General features: G+C 35.9%; 1 protein-coding gene and 1 long non-coding RNA gene across 2 annotated transcripts; both read right to left on the bottom strand.

Moving 5' to 3' along the window:
* Positions 1-3,760: 3,760 nt before the first annotated feature.
* LOC113311268 (S-protein homolog 29-like) lies at positions 3,761-4,231 on the bottom strand. The gene has a single exon (XM_026560109.1). The coding sequence runs from the start codon at positions 4,229-4,231 to the stop codon at positions 3,761-3,763; it is 471 nt and encodes a 156-aa protein (XP_026415894.1).
* A 6,602-nt stretch (positions 4,232-10,833) lies between these two features.
* Positions 10,834-11,359, bottom strand: LOC113310514. Its single transcript, XR_003341180.1, has 3 exons — positions 11,312-11,359; positions 11,048-11,103; positions 10,834-10,908 (listed from the first exon to the last, which is right to left on the bottom strand). It is a non-coding gene; the product is annotated as an uncharacterized LOC113310514 (long non-coding RNA).
* Positions 11,360-22,015: the final 10,656 nt, after the last annotated feature.

The raw sequence follows: 22,015 nt of genomic DNA, 5'->3' as shown, positions 1-22,015 counted from the left end.
TTTCAAGCCTTCTCGTGGAATTCGTCAAGGTGACCCGCTGTCACCTTACTTATTTATTTTGGAAATGGAATCTTTCTCTAGGTATTTGGCACATTGTGAAGCTTCTGGTCAATTAACTGGTATGAAGATCTCTCGTTCTGCTCCAAAAATAAACCCTCTGTTATTTGTTGATGATTGGTTATTGTTCTGTAAAGCCAATGAAACTCAAGTTAACAAGCTCCTCCATGTGATTGATCCGTTTTCAAAATGTTCTGGGCAGTTGATTAATTTTCAAGTCAGCAGTCTACTTCAGTTTTAATATGGATCCTGAATATTGTCAACTCATAAGTGGCACTCTACAAGTTAGATACCTCAATATCTCAGAAGAACGATACTTAGGGTTACCCTTTTTTGTTGGAAGGAAAAAGAGGATTCCTTTCTCTACTCTGTGTGATAAGATGGACCATAGGTTTGCTAAATGGAATGGAATCAATATTAGTGAAGCAGGCAGATCTGTTATGGTAAAAAATGTTTCCGGTGCCATTCCAATCCATCATATGACAAGTTTTAAACTTCCTGATTCTACCATCAGTAAGATGAAATCTTCTCAACAAAAATACTGGAGAAATAAAAATTCTTGCAGGGGCAAACATGTTATTACTTGGAAACAAACCCAAAAACCCAAAGAATAAGGTGGTTTGGGCTTCAGAAATTTCAAAAATTTTAACAGATCTTTATTGGCAAAGTCTGCTTGGAAGCTTTGCTCACATACTGACTCTATGATGTCTAAATCACTTCAAGCCAAATATTACTCTGATGGGGATCTATATAATTTGAAGAAGAAGTTAAACACAACCTGCTCTTGGAGAAGCATTAGCTCAGAGTTGAGCTTTGTTCTTAATAATAGCTTTTGGTGCGTGGGTGACGGTATGAATATATTATATGGAAGCACAGATGGATTGAAGAGATGAACACTCCTCCTATGCCTAAACAAGGAAGTTCCTCTTTCCTTCAGTACAAGTATGTGCATCACTTATTCTCCTCAGAATCTACTTCTTGGGATATTAATATTTTGCGAGAAATCTTTGATGATAACACAGTGAATTATATTCTTCGTATCCCAATCCATGTTAACCAAGAAGACAGATTAATTTGGCTGCTAGAGAGAAGTGGCTCTTTCTTTGTAAAGTCCACTTACCGTAAGATGTATGAAGAAGATCAAGTCTCAGACACAGTAGGGGTCAGAATGGTGAAAATGTTTAAATCCTTATGGAAACTTCCAGTTTTTCCTAGGATTAAACACTTTTTGTGGAAGGCTTCTTCTTCTCTTCTCTCTACTAGAGATGTACTCAGTTTGAAGGTTCCGGCAATAGCTAATATCTGCCCGTACTGTGATCAAAACCAAGAATCGCCTGCTCATGTTATAAGATATTGTAATCATCCTAGAATGGTCTGGTTTGCGCTTTTTGGTTGGTCTGCAAGTGGTGATCCTTCGTTTGCTGAATGAATTATTCAGTGGTTTGAAGACTGTCATGCCAAAAAAAAAAATCAGAGGAAGAAATCTGTAAAAGAGCAATTACATCCTGGTGCTTATAGTCTGACAGGTGTGACAAGGTTTTCCAAAACATTACAGCTCAACCTGGGAAAACAATTAAGAAGTGCAAAAGCTTCTTCGAGGATCATGCAATTCAGTGGAATAAAACTACTTCTACTGATAACAGACGTTGTCATAGATTAATCCATTAGAACTCACCTCCTTTTGGTTTTGTTAAAATTAATTGTGATGGTTCTTTCTTAAATTCCAATGGAAGTATATGACTAATCATACGCAATTGTGCAGGTAAGCAGCAGGCAGCAAAGTGCATCCAACTAAAAGGCATTAGTAGCGCTGAGGAGGCTGAATTTAAAGGGTTGAGGGAAGCTGTCAAATGGGCGCACTCTCTCAAACTAAAGAAGATGATTTTGAACTTGACGCTAAGACAGTAGTGGATGTGAACTCTCCTATAGACTGGCGCCTTCTAAAAATGATTAAGGATATTAGAACTTTTTTTTTAGTAGAAACAGCTCTTGGAAGTGTTATCACATTCCAAAGGAATGCTCTAGATTAGAGAGAGTTAATAGTTTATCATGTATTTGGTCTGATTTATCTCCAGTTGAGATCAGAACTCAACTTCTTTTAGATAGAAAGAACTCTTGTAATCCTTCATCTTAATCAATTCATTTTAGCTTCAAAAGAAAAAAATAATAACAACTCTCTTTGTTGCTGATAGCCCATGTTGGACTATTAGATGGGCATCCAATCCATCACTGAATGGCGATCATCATGGAATTTCTAATCTCATATATTAAAAATCCTTGGAATAACGTTTCCCAATGTGGGACTATTTTTAATCTTTATATTACTTTGAAACTTTGGATTTGATTTGAAAGTGAGTAACAACCAAAAAGTATTTACGGTTTGCTATCAGCAGATGGTTCATAGTATATCACAACCATGCATGCATTTATCATTTTTAATTCCCTGATAAGTTTAGTTAAAGATAAGTTGGTGATGCGTCAGGTCATGGATGTCTAAAAATAAGAGAGACTTAATACCTCATGGGTTCATCAATTATAACTCTTATTATGGGCGATCAGGTGCACAGGCAAGCATATGCGAAGAGATGATGATCATTAATTATATGCTTAATTAAGCAATTGACAGGTTAGGTGTTTGGTGGCAGTTAGCACACTGCATAATAATGACTGATTCAATACTGCCAAGTAGGTCTCGATCTGAAAATAGAGAGAAACCATAAAAGTGTATCATTTCTTGAAATGGTGTCATGAGTGAATTCATTTGTCTATTTTTCTTCTTTGGCAAATCCTACTTGCCCATGCCTAACAGATGTCCTAGAAATTTGGTAGGTGGTTGCTGTACTAATCGCTATACATTTCATCTCCTATTAATCATTCCTCTGAATGTGTATGCTTTAGCTGAAAACAACTTATTAGAATTGATGTTTAGGGAAAGTACAATTAAGAAATTAAGATACAACACACATCAAATGATATATTTCATGACAAATAATCCATGTAATCTTGGTTATATGCCATATGTAGTTTACACACTCCATGAAAAACGAAATACATACCTACACCATGATGGTGACCCTGATTCATACTTGACACTTAGTTTTTTGGGTGATGGAATCTAATCACCTTATGGAATTACCAAGCATAGAGTAGAGAATGCATCTCTACTTTAGTACTACTTACGAGAATAAAGATTGGTTGGTGGTGGGAGAGGGTTAATTACCAGGAAAGTTTAGATATGCTTATCACAGAAAGTCTTCGTTGCATCTTTTTGTTTCGTACGTACTACATTTGTAGACCTGGTTGTGATTCATGCTTGATATCTATGTTATAACAATTGCTTGACCCTCAAATGGAAAATCAGACTTATCATAATTTAATAACAAAAAATCAGAAAACGTGCAATATATCTATGTTTACTGGCCTGTAATCATTAGAGTCCGCACATACCTATGCATATATATTGCCATTTTCATAGGTAGTAATTTTTATTAATATTTCAATAAACATTTGATTCACATACGAACCAAATATATCAAGAAGCGGAATGCATCTTAATGAAGCAAGCAATTATTAGATTTCAACTAACTATAAGAAAACGGAAATACCGGATTGGTCGTGAGTTTCTTGCGGAAAATTATGACTAGGACCTAAAGCACCATTACATCATTTCACGTGATTATCAACCGATAATCTAAAATTAGAATCATTCATAAGAAAACATCTTTTCAAACGGAAAATCTTTATCTGCTCCACTGTTACCATAGTAGCCACCATCTCGACGAATGCTCCAAAAACAATCACCTAAACAATGTCTGTCATAGTCCCTCCTAGTTTTGTAAGCAAAAAACTCCATTGTGTGGTTCTTTTTTTCATTTGGATCATACCAACTTGAATCACATATAAATTTAGTTGACCGCATAAAATTAACTTTAAATCTCCAATAGAAACTTTGTTTGTAATATAGGATACGCTCATCGAGATCATCTTCACTTGATTTGCAATGGATTTTGAAAGCTACGCTTGGATCTATATCATTTTGCACGGTGACAATCTTTTGGCTCCAAACAAGGTCAATACTACCATCAACTGATTGTGCACATAATAACGATAAAGTAAGAAGAGTAAAGAAGATGGTAGAAGCTGATCCTAAAACTAGGAATGGTGATTTTGGCATTATGATTGGAACTGGAATCAGCCTTGAAAACGAAAACTAAGGAAATGGTTGCTTCTTTGTTTCTTTCTTTCTTTCAAAGTTTTTTATAGTCACGGACGGGGTTCAGAGTTATCAAACATGCAGCATGTCAACATATTCCTTAATTACAATCTTATTTATGTTATTTGTGGCGATAAAATATTTGCTAACAATGTTTTATCTTTACATCACAAGATACTGCATATTTGTAATGTGTTCATTATGAAAGAGTGCTCCAAAATAGACTAAAACCGGTGTTACAATGATATTTTCTTTCTTTTCTTGAATTTTATCAAGATACTGGGTGTCACCATGAAATGTCATATCTTATCAAGATATTAGGCGTCGCCATAAATTATCATTCAATGTTGCCAAAATCGCACGTAGCAAAATCCATAAATTATAATAAAAGCTGTAAATTACCGCCAGTTCATTCTATTTTCTTTTATTTTCTTCTTTCTCTCATTATGAATTTGCAGTCGTATCTTCGAGGTCAGACTAAATCAGTAGTGTAGCTCATCATTTCAGAAAAAAAATATTTGAAAATACGGGTCAAGTTTGCAAGAAAATTAGAAATAGTTTATGGGACGACAATGTGTCTAACACTTAACGCAGGGATCCATTTTATGCGTCTGTTTCGAAATTTAGGACCATTTCCATAAAATCTATATCCTCTCCATTCATTTTGTGTAACCTCCTGACCATCTACTTCCACCTTCCACCACACTTCAAGGCCATGTACATTATATGTATGTCTTACAATTCATCAGAGCACACCCATCAGGCTTGGTAGGCGGTTCCAATTACAAAGAAGAGAAGAAGTACGTCATGGTAAATTCAATTGCTAAGAAACTGAACTGTAATGTCACTAAATGTTAATTGTGATTTGGTTATTGATATGATGGCACGGGGTTGTGAATGTCAGGGATCAGTAAGTCTCATAGAATTTCAATAGTATATAATTTTTTTTAATTAACGTGTGGAGATGTAGCACAAGTACATGATAAGTAGTAATGGTTCATATGTTTACGCTCTATTGCACGCCTCCAAATACCTGTATATTTGGAGAAGTAATAATTAAATTTAAAGCAACACCGTTAGCCCAATAAGCCAGGCAAGGAGAACCCCAAGACAACAACCAGTCGCTTTCGAAACATTCAAAATAGATCCAGTGCAGACTAGCATTCTGAATTGGGTTGAAACCCATCCATGGTGATTAGCATTCAAATCACCAGCACTAAAGGTGCGAGCGTAGCTATGATTTTGGAGATATTAATTCACTGACATCAACATGCTCGGTACGAGACTAAGGTGTCAGGTCCTTCACCAACTTAGAGGTTGTTTTTTTTAACACAATTTAAGTCGGATTCATACCCAACAAGTCGGGTATAAAATGCCTCAGAATGAAAAATGAAAAACTAACGATCTGATTTGGGCCGACACAGACTCAAACAAACAATGTGTTAAGTGTGAGATATTTAGGGTTTTGAGTACCATAACATATTAAAAAGAGTTTGACCAAACCCTAAACCCTATTTGATATTTGACACCAAAACCCTAGAACCCTATTTGATTCTTCCTTTCCATCGATCGCTCGTCAAAACTCTCTCCCTCGAGCACCGTCATAAACCACAATGGCATGTAAATTGATGATAGGTACTGGTTTCGTATGGGAAAGTGGTGGAAGAACAATAACCCATCTTAATCATGGCAGCATGATGGTATTTCCTCTCGAAAACGTTTTGTTCTACAGGTATTGGCTATCTTTCAACTTTATAGATTGGTTATCGGCAGATCGACATGAAATTCTAATTTTCATATTCTTGCAGGACAAGTTCACGTACCCAGAGGTCTTTAATGAACTCTTATTATGTCATCAAGTTTAAGACCGCGTGGATGCAGCCAAAGCTAACCCGTACAAAGGAGAAGTGGGAATGTCTTCTCCTCAGATTATTTCAAGGTATTATAGTACAAATCTGGTTTTTGTTATTTGTTTTCAGTTTATGCTTACGAAGATTTGTTTTGTTTTGTTTCCTGTTCCTCTCGCTCACTTTCTTTTCATTTGAGTTGAGATTTAATCGGAGTTGAGAATGGAAACGAAAGGGATATTGAGTTGGAAGAAGGATGGGAAATCGTGCAGAGAGGAATTACAAAGGTGATAAATATTATTGAAGGCGTCCCTGATGAATCACCAATGGACGCCGATTATTGGATGAAGCTCTACACAACATGGGGCCACCTAGTCGTCGTGATTATTCTGCAGAGCTTTACTTAAGGTATGAAGGCGTTTTTATTGATTACTTGCAATCAAAAGTTTTACCAGCTATTCAAGAGAAGAATGATGATGTATCCATGTTGCAAGAAGTTGTTAAGAGATGGGCTAATCATAAGGTTATGGTAACTAAGCTTGGCCGATTTTTGCATACTCTTGACCGTTTTCACATTTGTCGGAGCTCTCTTCCATCGTTAAAAGAAGTTTCCTTTGGTTGCTTTGTTTATGACATAATTCTTCTTTCCGGAAGATTTGATGCAGGTATTCTTTATTAGTTTTTCCTGTTACTTGTTTCATTAGGTTTCATTATTTTGTTGGCATTCTCTCGCATAGTTTCCAACTCTATACCTGATTTTACTTCCGAAACTTCTAGCTTGTTCATGTTAACTTCTAATTCTTTGTGCCTCTTTACTATCTGCTTCACTGAACAGCTGTCGGTGATCCTCTCGGGCAATGTCATGTCACACCATTTGGATTCTCTGTTAAAAGGTCTGCAGTCGACGGCTTCTAGTTCCTTTTTAATGGTTGTTAATGTCACATTCTTCATTTTTTGGGCACTTGGTTGATATTACGTCTGAGATTTTTTAAAATTCTTGTTTAGCATGTTTGTTAAAAAATTCAGCTAATGGACTTTGCCAAAGGTAAAATTGCGATGGCCTTGGAGGGGGATACAATTTGGACTGACTCTTTAGCAAATTCAGTCCTTGCATGTCTTAAAACTTTATTTAATGACAAGCCTGCTCCACATTCTCAAGAGACCAGTGCATCCGAATCTTCATGGCGTGTAATAAAAGCTGTAAATTACCGCCAGTTCATTCTATTTTCTTTGTATTTTCTTCTTTCTCTCATTATGAATTGCAGTGTATGGTATGGTAGTCAATATTACAATGTAGTCATTAAGCAATAGTGAACGTTATTTATCATTACATTTTTAATTGGTGGTAATATAGTCAACAAATGCTGATAAAAGCTTTCTTCATGAATCAGAATAAGCAATCGAGACTACGGATGACACAGTGGAAAGTTCACATCAAGACACACGGGCACCAGAGAAAGCACTAAGGCTTGAAGAGAAAAAGGTTCGGGGTTTGACAAGATTGAATGGAAACACGCGGTACAATTTGAAGGCTTTGGTCAATTTAAGGGGAAGTTTAAATCAGAAATCACAAATTACATGGGTATCTTGGTACGTCGAGATGTTGGCATTAGGTACTACTTGAACTGGAAAGAGGTTCCAATAGACAACGTTATGCTCAATTTATTGTGATTTCATTTCTCGTGTAATTTCAAAAACAACGCTCCAGCTTTATCATAGTCTTTATCCAGCTTAACTTTATCATTCTATTTTGAGGGAATTAAAATCGTTATTCAGATCGATTCTACAAGAACGGTAATAGTGTCCATCCCTTCAACTCTACAAGAATGCATGTGGATTATTAGTAAGTGGTTTCATATGGGAATCTGGTGGAGCAGGAATCCCTTTGAATCCAAGCAGCAATGATATCTCCTCTCAGAAACAATTGAAGGAATAGGTACGCTGATCACTTAATAAGAATGGTGTATACGGGTTCTTATAGCCCATTTGATGGGTTATGGCAACAGAAGCAAAATATCTAAGAATGGTACAAGTTCCGCCATAGTGAGCATTGTTGATTATGGGAAAAAATTGTTGATTTCATAAACAATTGGGTCCAGGCATAACTGGATCCCATACAGCTATTCTGATGGTCTTCCATTTATCTGTTGAATATCTCGGAAAATTAATGTTGCAGATAATTCAAATGATTTAGGGATGATTCTGACAACTCCAAGGTAATTCAAATGTATGTCCATGTTTTCATTCCCATTAGCATTTCAATCATGCCTGGATTCAATAAAACTGCTGCACTTGAATTCATATTGGTGATCATGCTTATACTTTGGTTGTTCTTTACTCATTAGGTTACTTCAATTGTGAGAATTTACTGGAGGAAATGGAGGCACGAGAATCCTCCATTGTAATTGTATAAAGTTTCATCTTAACAGAACAATGTTTCGCCTCTGACAGAAAAAATTGGTATGCTAAAACATCCAAGTATGCACTTTGTTTTGGATGTCACCATTTTTCCTAGTTCTCGGTATTAATTGTGAACCACTGTATTTGTCGACTTTGTTGTGCACGGGTGCTGCTGAAGTGGGAAAGTACTGTATGCATGGCTTGTTCTCCACAGAGGTGCTAGTTGTTATTTATGTCTTGACCGAGATGTGTTCAATGCATTGATAGATAGTTCTAGACTGATCTGTTTGCTTCTTCTTAGCAAGTTTGAGGAGCCTGAAATGACATCCAATTAAACTTGTTTTAGCCATAAGCTAATGGTGGATGCCTTACATGTCATTAAAGCCTGCTTAGTAAGTTTCAATCTCAGTTTCAGTAAAGAAACATGTTCATACTTCATACGAATATGAATTGTCTTAGGTGTTATGCCCATGTAATGCATTTCTTTGTCCTGCTCTGTTTATATCCTCTTCTGCGTTGAAGCATCGTTTTTATCAATCTGTTCGAGTCATTATATTTTCATTTTCTGTGTCTTTGAATTTCTATAGGATCCTATTTGGGTTTAAAGATAAATGTGGAAGACTGCAGCTATCTTATTTTCTTTTATTTTAACTTTTGACTGATGAGTTCATATCAGTAGCAATTTATATTGCATGAACTATCCTGAACTAAATTTTCTTTCGTACGTTTTGCCAAACGCCAACCAGCATAGACACTTTGTTTAGCTGAACAGAATGTCTTTAACTTAATCATCTGCTACCTTAATTTATATATATATCATGCAGCAGCATATGATTTTACCCATAGAAACTTAACCAATTCCAGTTTAACAATACCCATAGAAACTTAACCAATTCCAGTTCAACAACATATTTACCTTTCGAAGGCAAAGCAGACGGAAATAGTGAGTAAGTATCAGAGTCTCAGCTTTACCCGGTTTCCGTTAAGGATCAGAGTTTTATATTGGAAGAAATAGTGAGAGTGTATGCTATCGCGCGCAAGCTAACTCTAGTAAGCCACGTTTCCATCCTCAAAGATTGCAGGTTACATAAGCAAGGGAGTTGACGCGGTAGTACTCGAGAGACCCTTGAGAAATAGTAGAAAGTCTCCTAAATCATTACTCAGGCATAACACTGTCTATATAGATATAATTAAAACGTACACGACTAAGTTAACGTTTATATAATTAAAAAGTACCTCAAGGAATCTATAAGATAAATCAAGCATACACTTCTTTTTCGTCTAATTCTAGGTGTTCATACTCAAAACCATAAAATATGTTAATGTTTACATCGGATAGCTGAACGGAACAGTATCGTAGATTATAGCCATGCCCCCAGTGAGATTTACAGGTGAAGCTCTTGAGATTTGGGGTAGCTAACCTCATAAGTGTAAGATGACGGCCACTACCATATAATTGGATTGATAAAAAAACCAATCAACAACAAATGGAGAGGCCCGGAAATCTGATTCGAGGCCCGGAATTCTGATTCTGATTGTGCGTTGCTCTACCCTTGTTTTTTTTTTCAATAAATAAAATAAATATAATCTTATGTTGGCTGATAGCTCATGTTGGACTATTATGTGTGCATCCAAATCATTGTTAATTGGCGATCACCAACGCAATTCTAATCTCATATATAAAAAATCTTTGGAATACCCTTTCCGGATGTGGGACTATTTTTAATATTTATATTACTTTGAAACCTTGTAAGGATTTTTGATTTGAAAGTAATCTTAATATGTGGACGAAGAGAAATTGTATGTATAACTCTGTTGTCACAAGTTTGAATTTTTATAACCAATGAAAAGATACATCTTCAGTAAATGTAATGATTTATCTGGTTGTGTAACCCCGTCTCAACTTCTAAACTTCTCATTGATAGTGGCTTGCTTAAATCCAGCAATATTTCTGGTCACATAATCACTCGGTCTGCAAGCACCTCCTTCAACGTTTCTTCCGTAGAAAACATCCATGAAAATCTGGTGCGCTTCATTTAATAAGCTTTTATCAGCATTTGTTGACTATATATTACCACCAGTTACTAGTGTCTCTCTTAGGATCGGAGTTGCTTAATGGCTACATTGTGTATATTGACTACCATTTCATTAAATGGTAACCCAGTTATGTGATTCAGATTATTAAACCCAACAGAAATTAGAATGACCTGGTGGTAACTTACCTCTTTTATTACGCGCCATGAAGATTCAGATGCATTGGTCTCTTGAGATTGTTGAGCAGGCTTGTCATTTAATAAAGTTTTAAGACATGCAAGACCTGAATTTGCTAAAGAGTCCAAATTGTACCCCCTCCAAAGCCATCACAATTTTACCTTCGGCCAAGTCCATCAGCTGATTTTTTTTAATAAAAATGCTAAATTAGAAATGAAAAAAAAAAATCTCAGATGTAATATCAAAAAAAGTGCCCAACAAATGAAGAATGCGACAATAACACACATTAAAAAGGAACTAGAAGCCATCGACTACCGACCTTTTTCATCATAACAGAGAATCCAAATGGTGTGACATGACATTGCCCGAGAGGATCTGTCAAATGATGAGAACTCAATAACGAGAGAATGCCAACAAAAATAATGAAACAAGTAACAGGAAAAACGAAGAAGAAGACCTGCAGCAAATCCTCCAAAAAGAAGAATTATGTCAGTAAACAAAACAAAATATTCACTTTCATAAGCATAATCATTAAAAACAATAAACAACAATATAGATTTGTATCAATCAAAATTTAAATTACCATTCCAACTTCTCCTTAGATACGCCTTTGTACGGGTTAGCTTTGGCTTCATCCATGCGGTTTTAAACTTGATGGAATAATTGGAGTTCATGAAAGACTCGTGGGTACGCGAACTCGTTGGCAATCTTGTGTATAAACTGCAATAAAACAAACAGAGAAGAAGAGATATGCAAACCCAATTAAACGAAACCAAAGTCGAGGCAAGGATTATATCCTCTAGCCTTAAGACAGATTCACCCTGCACTGGTGCTTACGGATTATCGATGTCTGTCTCCCAGGATACAACGACTATCTTCTCGATGTAGTAGCACTCCAAACTTCGAGAAACGATGAACCGAACTTAAAGTGATGAACTCTCTCTTTAACACAAACTAAATTGATGATTTTAGAATGCAGTAGGATGATAATTAGATTTCTAATGATGTTCTAATCTAAGTGTGCAGGGTATTTATAGAAATCATTGGTACCTTTTCAATGAACAATCATGATGCTTCAAGTACCTCTTCAATGAAGAATTATGATGCCTCAAGGGTTACATCCCTTCACGTATTCCCTTTTGGGTTTCTGTTGGTTTCCAAATTGAAACTAACTTAACCTAACTAATTAGGCCAAACTAAGATTAAGCCTGTTTATACAACCCAACACCCAAATCCGATAAGGTACTAACCAAATGACTTTTCCATTCATATACGAAAATTGAGTTCAATTTTCCAACAGAACTTGTCCTGCAAGAATATGAAAATTAGAATCTCATGTCGAACAATATATAAAGCAGAGAGAGAACTTGAATTGTGTACATGAACTTGACCACAATTCAACCCTAGCCAAATAACTTCTGTTGGGGCATAATACCTGTAGAACGGAACATTTTCGAGAGGAAATACCATCATGCTGCCATCGATTAAGATGGGTTATTGTTCTCCCACCACTTTCCCATACGAAACCAGTACCTACCATCAATTTACATGCCATTAGGTTTATGATGGTGCTCGAGGGAGAGAGCTCAGACGAGCGAACGATGGAAAAGAAGAATCAAAAGGGTTTTAGGGTTCGGTGTTATCAAATAGGGTTTTAGGGAATATCAGGGTTTGGAATTAAATAGAAATATTTAAATAGAAGATAAAAATAGAAAAATTTATGGATTGATTTATTAGATTTGTTTTCTATTGAGGAAGATATCATTTAATATTTAGATTAGTGATAGTCAAAATAATTTTATAATTGTAAAAATTTGAAGGATATATTTGAGAGTTTGACTAAATAATATGACTATAAACAGAAGCTGTCCAGTATTTTAGGACAAACGAAAAATAATAGAGGACAAAAATATTAGGACAGAGGGAGTAATAAGTTTGTCAAATTCTTTTTAATATGTCATGGGACTCAAAACCCTAAGTATCCCATGCGGTTAACTCCTTGTTTGTTTGTCCGGCCTAAATCAGATCGTTTTTTCATTTTCCATGGCTCATAAAGAAGATGACCGAGTCAGTTTCTGACTCAACTGAGTTGGGTGAGTCAAACCAATTCGGGTCTTGAAGCGGGTTATCGGGTCGGTAGTGGGTTTACCCGATGGGTTAGGAGAACGGGTTGTTGGGTCGGGTCATGGTTGATCCGATGGGTCATTAAATGGGTGGTGGGCTGGTTTGGTGGGCCATGCCGGATTAGGCCCATGGGCTTGGGTTTAGGGCAAGATTAGTATTTTGATGTTTTGAACCATTTATGGTCCGAATTAGCTTTTGGTTCCTTCTGAAAAGTTGTTCAGGTTTTTGCGGCTTTCCGATGATACCTAATTTGACCCAATTTGGATAAGTATATATTGATTTATTCCCAAATTACATATTACCAGGTTGTAGAACTATTGATAGAAATAGAACCGTTAGTTATTTGACTCAGCCTATAACTAGAACTTGTATAATATTGTGTTATGAACCTTGTATGAGCATATTGGCTAAATTCTTAGTGTGCTTGTGTGATTAACAGTTAGTCTATATTAACAACGATCGATTCAAAGGACGAACCAGCGGATGTAGAATCTCGAGGTAGGCAAGGCTTGTCATCAAAATAGGTGGGAATCGATAACGAACTCTCTTGTATTCATTATTGTTTTACAAATCAATCTTGGTGTTGTGAAATTCATGCATATCTTTGTGTGCTCTGTGTGGTATGAGATGTGTGCCGACACAATATCAGTATTTTATGGCTAGGATACACCACAATATTACATGGCTAGGGCGATAAACCGCAATATTATTCTTCATTTATATATATTCAGTATTCTATGGCTAGGGAGATACACCGCAGTATTACCTATTCGGTGTGGAATTGGCATCATATTACTCTTCCCTTATATGCGGCAACACACATCTCATACATGGATGTTTACTGTTATTTATGGATGTCTGTGAAGAAGTTTCTACTTTGTGTTTTACTTTCTTTCCGTGTATTATCGACTTTCGATGAAACCTGCTTCTTTTTACACTATTATTTTTGTGCATTGTCTTCGAATCATATTAATGTTTACTTGAAAGCTAGTTGTGATTCCTATGGGGCACCACTTTTAGGGATGATGTGCTCACCCATTCCCACTTTCAGTTTCAGAGACAAATCAGAGTTGCGCAGTGGAAGCTTTGTGGCATTGAGTCTTTTGCTATGTTTATTATGTCGTATATTCTATTTGCAAACCAAATGAGTATTGTATATGTATCATTTGAGAGGAGTTTTATTTATAAATTTCTGAGCGGGGCTAGTTTTTGGGTTAAGCTATGTAACATATTTCTTAATTGAATTTTTAAGTGAATGATTTAGATTCTTAGTGCCTCTTCATTTAGTTAATCTCTTGGATTAGTCAGCTGCTAGCTTTGGGGGCGCTACAGATGGCTTCAAACTTGACATTGTTGAAACAGTCTGAGAAAATAATTCATGCTAAAGTTATAAATGACCCAAGTAGAGGAGCTTGGTTTCTAACATGTATTTATGGTACTCCCTATATCCATGAAAAATCATCTCAAAAGACTTATATTTCTCAACTTAGTAATTCTATAGACACCCCTTGGGTGATTATTGGTGATTTGAACATCACTCTTTCTCCTAATGGTAGAAGTACTCAAAATACTTCTAGTGAAATTCTTGATTTAATCAATGATTTTGATTTATTGATATGGGATTTTGTGGTAACCCTTTTACGTGGTCTAGCAACAAACACGGTACTGGTCAAATTAAATCTAGATTGGACAGGACTATAGTAAACAACAACTGGTTTATTTCCTACCCAAAGTCTATTCTTACTCACTTAGTTCAGAATGGTTCTGACCATGCCCCTATTTTACTAGAAATGTGTAAACAAAATAAAGTTACGGGTAGAAACTGGAAGTTCTTTGAACACTGGTTATCTCAACATAGTTGTTCTGACGAAATTAAAAATGCTTGGTCTGCTAGATTTTCTGGTTCCAATGCTTTTTTTTTTACTAATAAAGTATGTCCAGTAATGCTTTTGTTTTCACAAGACATTCTTTACCTCAATGGAGTAAAAGTATTTTCAGTAATATTAGTAACTCGATTGCTCAGCCGCAACATAATATTACTTCTCTTCAAGCTTCTGATATCAGTGGTTCTAATACTGAAGAAATAGTTAAATTGGAGAAACAAATCAGAAAACTTAATGATATTCAAGCGAGTTCGAACAGACAGAAAGCTCGAGATCATTTCTATAATGATATGGACCTGAACTCTAAGTACTTCCATATTAGAATGAATAGAAGAAAATCTCGCAACAGAATAGATTCATTATTGGCTCCAGATGGCACATGGTGTAATGATAGAGATTCTCTCGCAGCTATTCTCAAGAATCACTTTCATAATATTATGACATCTTCACACCAGCAGACATCACCAGTTTTCTCTAATATACCTCAATGCATTACAGCTGAAGATAATCCATCAGTTAGAAGCGATTCCTACTGAAGAGGAAATACATTCAGCTTTGATGACAATGGAACCATGGAATTCTCCAGGCCCGGACAGGTTTCCTACTGGGTTTTACCAAACGCAATGGCAGACTGTAAAGGATAACGTTTGCAAATTGGTTAAATCATTTTTTCACTCGGGGTATCTTCTTAAGCAGTTAAATAATACAAGAGTTTCTCTTATTCCAAAAGTTCATATAGCTCAAAAACCAGAGGATTTTAGGCCGATAGCATTGTGTAACACAATCTATAAAATTATTTCAAAGATTATAGCTTTAAGATGAAGAAGCACATCTCCACAATCATTTCTCCCATGCGATCTACATACGTAGCAGGAAGATTAATTTCGGAAAACATATGTCTAGTACAGGAAATTGTTCAAGCAATGAAGAGAAAGGAAGGTAATACTGGTCATCTTTCCCTTAAGATGGACATGTTAAAAGCCTTTGATAGGCTGGAGTGCAGTTTTTTGTTAGATATTCTCAAGCATTTTGGTTTCTCGGAGAAATTTAGACAGATCATCTTTCAGTGCATCACTACAACTCAAATTGAAGTCATGCTAAATGGTTCACCTACTTCAGCTTTCAAGCCTTCTCGTGGAATTCGTCAAGGTGACCCGCTGTCACCTTACTTATTTATTTTGGAAATGGAATCTTTCTCTAGGTATTTGGCACATTGTGAAGCTTCTGGTCAATTAACTGGTATGAAGATCTCTCGTTCTGCTCCAAAAATAAACCCTCTGTTATTTGTTGATGATTGGTTATTGTTCTGTAAAGCCAATGAAACTCAAGTTAACAAGCTCCTCCATGTGATTGATCCGTTTTCAAAATGTTCTGGGCAGTTGATTAATTTCAACAAGTCAGCAGTCTACTTCAGTTTTAATATGGATCCTGAATATTGTCAACTCATAAGTGGCACTCTACAAGTTAGATACCTCAATATCTCAGAAGAACGATACTTAGGGTTACCCTTTTTTGTTGGAAGGAAAAAGAGGATTCCTTTCTCTACTGTGTGATAAGATGGACCATAGGTTTGCTAAATGGAATGGAATCAATATTAGTGAAGCAGGCAGATCTGTTATGGTAAAAAATGTTTCCGGTGCCATTCCAATCCATCATATGACAAGTTTTAAACTTCCTGATTCTACCATCAGTAATGAAATCTTCTCAACAAAAATACTGGAGAAATAAAAATTCTTGCAGGGGCAACATGTTATTACTTGGAAACAAACCCAAAAACCCAAAGAATAAGGTGGTTTGGGCTTCAGAAATTTCAAAAATTTTAACAGATCTTTATTGGCAAAGTCTGCTTGGAAGCTTTGCTCACATACTGACTCTATGATGTCTAAATCACTTCAAGCCAAATATTACTCTGATGGGGATCTATATAATTTGAAGAAGAAGTTAAACACAACCTGCTCTTGGAGAAGCATTAGCTCAGAGTTGAGCTTTGTTCTTAATAATAGCTTTTGGTGCGTGGGTGACGGTATGAATATATTATATGGAAGCACAGATGGATTGAAGAGATGAACTCTCCTCCTATGCCTAAACAAGGAAGTTCCTCTTTCCTTCAGTACAAGTATGTGCATCACTTATTCTCCTTGAATCTACTTCTTGGGATATTAATATTTTGCGAGAAATCTTTGATGATAACACAGTGAATTATATTCTTCGTATCCCAATCCATGTTAACCAAGAAGACAGATTAATTTGGCTGCTAGAGAGAAGTGGCTCTTTCTTTGTAAAGTCCACTTACCGTAAGATGTATGAAGAAGATCAAGTCTCAGACACAGTAGGGGTCAGAATGGTGAAAATGTTTAAATCCTTATGGAAACTTCCAGTTTTTCCAGGATTAAACACTTTTTGTGGAAGGTTTCTTCTTCTTCTCTCTCTACTAGAGATGTACTCAGTTTGAAGGTTCCGGCAATAGCTAATATCTGCCCGTACTGTGATCAAAACCAAGAATCGCCTGCTCATGTTATAAGATTTGTAATCATCCTAGAATGGTCTGGTTTGCGCTTTTTGGTTGGTCTGCAAGTGGTGATCCTTCGTTTGCTGAATGATTATTCAGTGGTTTGAAGACTGTCATGCCAAAAAAAAAATCAGAGGAAGAAATCTGTAAAAGAGCAATTACATCCTGGTGCTTATAGTCTGACAGGTCTGACAAGGTTTTCCAAAACATTACAGCTCAACCTGAGGAAAACAATTAAGAAGTGCAAAAGCTTCTGAGGATCATGCAATTCATGGAATAAAACTACTTCTACTGATAACAGACGTTGTCATAGATTAATCCATTAGAACTCACCTCCTTTTGGTTTTGTTAAAATTAATTGTGATGGTTCTTTCTTAAATTCCAATGGAAGTATATGACTAATCATACGCAATTGTGCAGGTAAGCAGCAGGCAGCAAAGTGCATCCAACTAAAAGGATTAGTAGCGCTGAGGAGGCTGAATTTAAAGGGTTGAGGGAAGCTGTCAAATGGGCGCACTCTCTCAAACTAAAGAAGATGATTTTGAACTTGACGCTAAGACAGTAGTGGATGTGAACTCTCCTATAGACTGGCGCCTTCTAAAAATGATTAAGGATATTAGAACTTTTTTTTTTAGTAGAAACAGCTCTTGGAAGTGTTATCACATTCCAAAGGAATGCTCTAGATTAGAGAGAGTTAATAGTTTATCATGTATTTGGTCTGATTTATCTCCAGTTGAGATCAGAACTCAACTTCTTTTAGATAGAAAGAACTCTTGTAATCCTTCATCTTAATCAATTCATTTTAGCTTCAAAAGAAAAAAATAATAACAACTCTCTTTGTTGCTGATAGCCCATGTTGGACTATTAGATGGCATCCAATCCATCACTGAATGGCGATCATCATGGAATTTCTAATCTCATATATTAAAAATCCTTGGAATAACGTTTCCCAATGTGGGACTATTTTTAATCTTTATATTACTTTGAAACTTTGGATTTGATTTGAAAGTGAGTAACAACCAAAAAGTATTTACGGTTTGCTATCAGCAGATGGTTCATAGTATATCACAACCATGCATGCATTTATCATTTTTAATTCCCTGATAAGTTTAGTTAAAGATAAGTTGGTGATGCGTCAGGTCATGGATGTCTAAAAATAAGAGAGACTTAATACCTCATGGGTTCATCAATTATAACTCTTATTATGGGCGATCAGGTGCACAGGCAAGCATATGCGAAGAGATGATGATCATTAATTATATGCTTAATTAAGCAATTGACAGGTTAGGTGTTTGGTGGCAGTTAGCACACTGCATAATAATGACTGATTCAATACTGCCAAGTAGGTCTCGATCTGAAAATAGAGAGAAACCATAAAAGTGTATCATTTCTTGAAATGGTGTCATGAGTGAATTCATTTGTCTATTTTTCTTCTTTGGCAAATCCTACTTGCCCATGCCTAACAGATGTCCTAGAAATTTGGTAGGTGGTTGCTGTACTAATCGCTATACATTTCATCTCCTATTAATCATTCCTCTGAATGTGTATGCTTTAGCTGAAAACAACTTATTAGAATTGATGTTTAGGGAAAGTACAATTAAGAAATTAAGATACACACACATCAAATGATATATTTCATGACAAATAATCCATGTAATCTTGGTTATATGCCATATGTAGTTTACACACTCCATGAAAAACGAAATACATACCTACACCATGATGGTGACCCTGATTCATACTTGACACTTAGTTTTTTGGGTGATGGAATCTAATCACCTTATGGAATTACCAAGCATAGAGTAGAGAATGCATCTCTACTTTAGTACTACTTACGAGAATAAAGATTGGTTGGTGGGGGAGAGGGTTAATTACCAGGAAAGTTTAGATATGCTTATCACCAGAAAGTCTTCGTTGCATCTTTTTGTTTCGTACGTACTACATTTGTAGACCTGGTTGTGATTCATGCTTGATATCTATGTTATAACAATTGCTTGACCCTCAAATGGAAAATCAGACTTATCATAATTTAATAACAAAAAATCAGAAAACGTGCAATATATCTATGTTTACTGGCCTGTAATCATTAGAGTCCGCACATACCTATGCATATATATTGCCATTTTCATAGGTAGTAATTTTTATTAATATTTCAATAAACATTTGATTCACATACGAACCAAATATATCAAGAAGCGGAATGCATCTTAATGAAGCAAGCAATTATTAGATTTCAACTAACTATAAGAAAACGGAAATACCGGATTGGTCGTGAGTTTCTTGCGGAAAATTATGACTAGGACCTAAAGCACCATTACATCATTTCACGTGATTATCAACCGATAATCTAAAATTAGAATCATTCATAAGAAAACATCTTTTCAAACGGAAAATCTTTATCTGCTCCACTGTTACCATAGTAGCCACCATCTCGACGAATGCTCCAAAAACAATCACCTAAACAATGTCTGTCATAGTCCCTCCTAGTTTTGTAAGCAAAAAACTCCATTGTGTGGTTCTTTTTTTCATTTGGATCATACCAACTTGAATCGCATATAAATTTAGTTGACCGCATAAAATTAACTTTAAATCTCCAATAGAAACTTTGTTTGTAATATAGGATACGCTCATCGAGATCATCTTCACTTGATTTGCAATGGATTTTGAAAGCTACGCTTGGATCTATATCATTTTGCACGGTGACAATCTTTTGGCTCCAAACAAGGTCAATACTACCATCAACTGATTGTGCACATAATAACGATAAAGTAAGAAGAGTAAAGAAGATGGTAGAAGCTGATCCTAAAACTAGGAATGGTGATTTTGGCATTATGATTGGAACTGGAATCAGCCTTGAAAACGAAAACTAAGGAAATGGTTGCTTCTTTGTTTCTTTCTTTCTTTCAAAGTTTTTTATAGTCACGGACGGGGTTCAGAGTTATCAAACATGCAGCATGTCAACATATTCCTTAATTACAATCTTATTTATGTTATTTGTGGCGATAAAATATTTGCTAACAATGTTTTATCTTTACATCACAAGATACTGCATATTTGTAATGTGTTCATTATGAAAGAGTGCTCCAAAATAGACTAAAACCGGTGTTACAATGATATTTTCTTTCTTTTCTTGAATTTTATCAAGATATTGGGTGTCACCATGAAATGTCATATCTTATCAAGATATTAGGCGTCGCCATAAATTATCATTCAATGTTGCCAAAATCGCACGTAGCAAAATCCATAAAGATTTCGTACATGTCTTAAAGTTGGGCATCGGTACTGCACCACACAGTTTTATTTCTATCATGACAAAAATTGACTCGTATCTTCGAGGTCAGACTAAATCAGTAGTGTAGCTCATCATTTCAGAAAAAAAATATTTGAAAATACGGGTCAAGTTTGCAAGAAAATTAGAAATAGTTTATGGGACGACAATGTGTCTAACACTTAACGCAGGGATCCATTTTATGCGTCTGTTTCGAAATTTAGGACCATTTCCATAAAATCTATATCCTCTCCATTCATTTTGTGTAACCTCCTGACCATCTACTTCCACCACCACTTCAAGGCCATGTACATTATATGTATGTCTTACAATTCATCAGAGCACACCCATCAGGCTTGGTATGCGGTTCCAATTACAAAGAAGAGAAGAAGTACGTCATGGTAAATTCAATTGCTAAGAAACTGAACTGTAATGTCACTAAATGTTAATTGTGATTTGGTTATTGATATGATGGCACGGGGTTGTGAATGTCAGGGATCAGTAAGTCTCATAGAATTTCAATAGTATATAAATTTTTTTTGAATTAACGTGTGGAGATGTAGCACAAGTACATGATAAGTAGTAATGGTTCATATGTTTACGCTCTATTGCACGCCTCCAACATACCTGTATATTTGGAGAAGTAATAATTAAATTTAAAGCAACACCGTTAGCCCAATAAGCCAGGCAAGGAGAACCCCAAGACAACAACCAGTCGCTTTCGAAACATTCAAAATAGATCCAGTGCAGACTAGCATTCTGAATTGGGTTGAAACCCATCCATGGTGATTAGCATTCAAATCACCAGCACTAAAGGTGCGAGCGTAGCTATGATTTTGGAGATATTAATTCACTGACATCAACATGCTCGGTACGAGACTAAGGTGTCAGGTCCTTCACCAACTTAGAGGTTGTTGTTTTTTAACACAATTTAAGTCGGATTCATACCCAACAAGTCGGGTATAAAATGCCTCAGAATGAAAAATGAAAAACTAACGATCTGATTTGGGCCGACACAGACTCAAACAAACAATGTGTTAAGTGTGAGATATTTAGGGTTTTGAGTACCATAACATATTAAAAAGAGTTTGACCAAACCCTAAACCCTATTTGATATTTGACACCAAAACCCTAGAACCCTATTTGATTCTTCCTTTCCATCGATCGCTCGTCAAAACTCTCTCCCTCGAGCACCGTCATAAACCACAATGGCATGTAAATTGATGATAGGTACTGGTTTCGTATGGGAAAGTGGTGGAAGAACAATAACCCATCTTAATCATGGCAGCATGATGGTATTTCCTCTCGAAAACGTTTTGTTCTACAGGTACTTGGCTATCTTTCAACTTTATAGATTGGTTATCGGCAGATCGACATGAAATTCTAATTTTCATATTCTTGCAGGACAAGTTCACGTACCCAGAGGTCTTTAATGAACTCTTATTATGTCATCAAGTTTAAGACCGCGTGGATGCAGCCAAAGCTAACCCGTACAAAGGAGAA

This window comes from Papaver somniferum, chromosome 9 (genome assembly GCF_003573695.1).
Source record: "Papaver somniferum cultivar HN1 chromosome 9, ASM357369v1, whole genome shotgun sequence".
In the NCBI taxonomy this organism is placed as follows: Eukaryota; Viridiplantae; Streptophyta; class Magnoliopsida; order Ranunculales; family Papaveraceae; genus Papaver; species Papaver somniferum.
This window is presented reverse-complemented; position numbering and strand designations above follow the sequence as displayed.

Bases quoted from the DNA above. Each gene is read 5' to 3' on its own strand.
- LOC113311268 (XM_026560109.1), bottom strand. From the start codon at position 4,231: ATGCCAAAATCACCATTCCTAGTTTTAGGATCAGCTTCTACCATCTTC.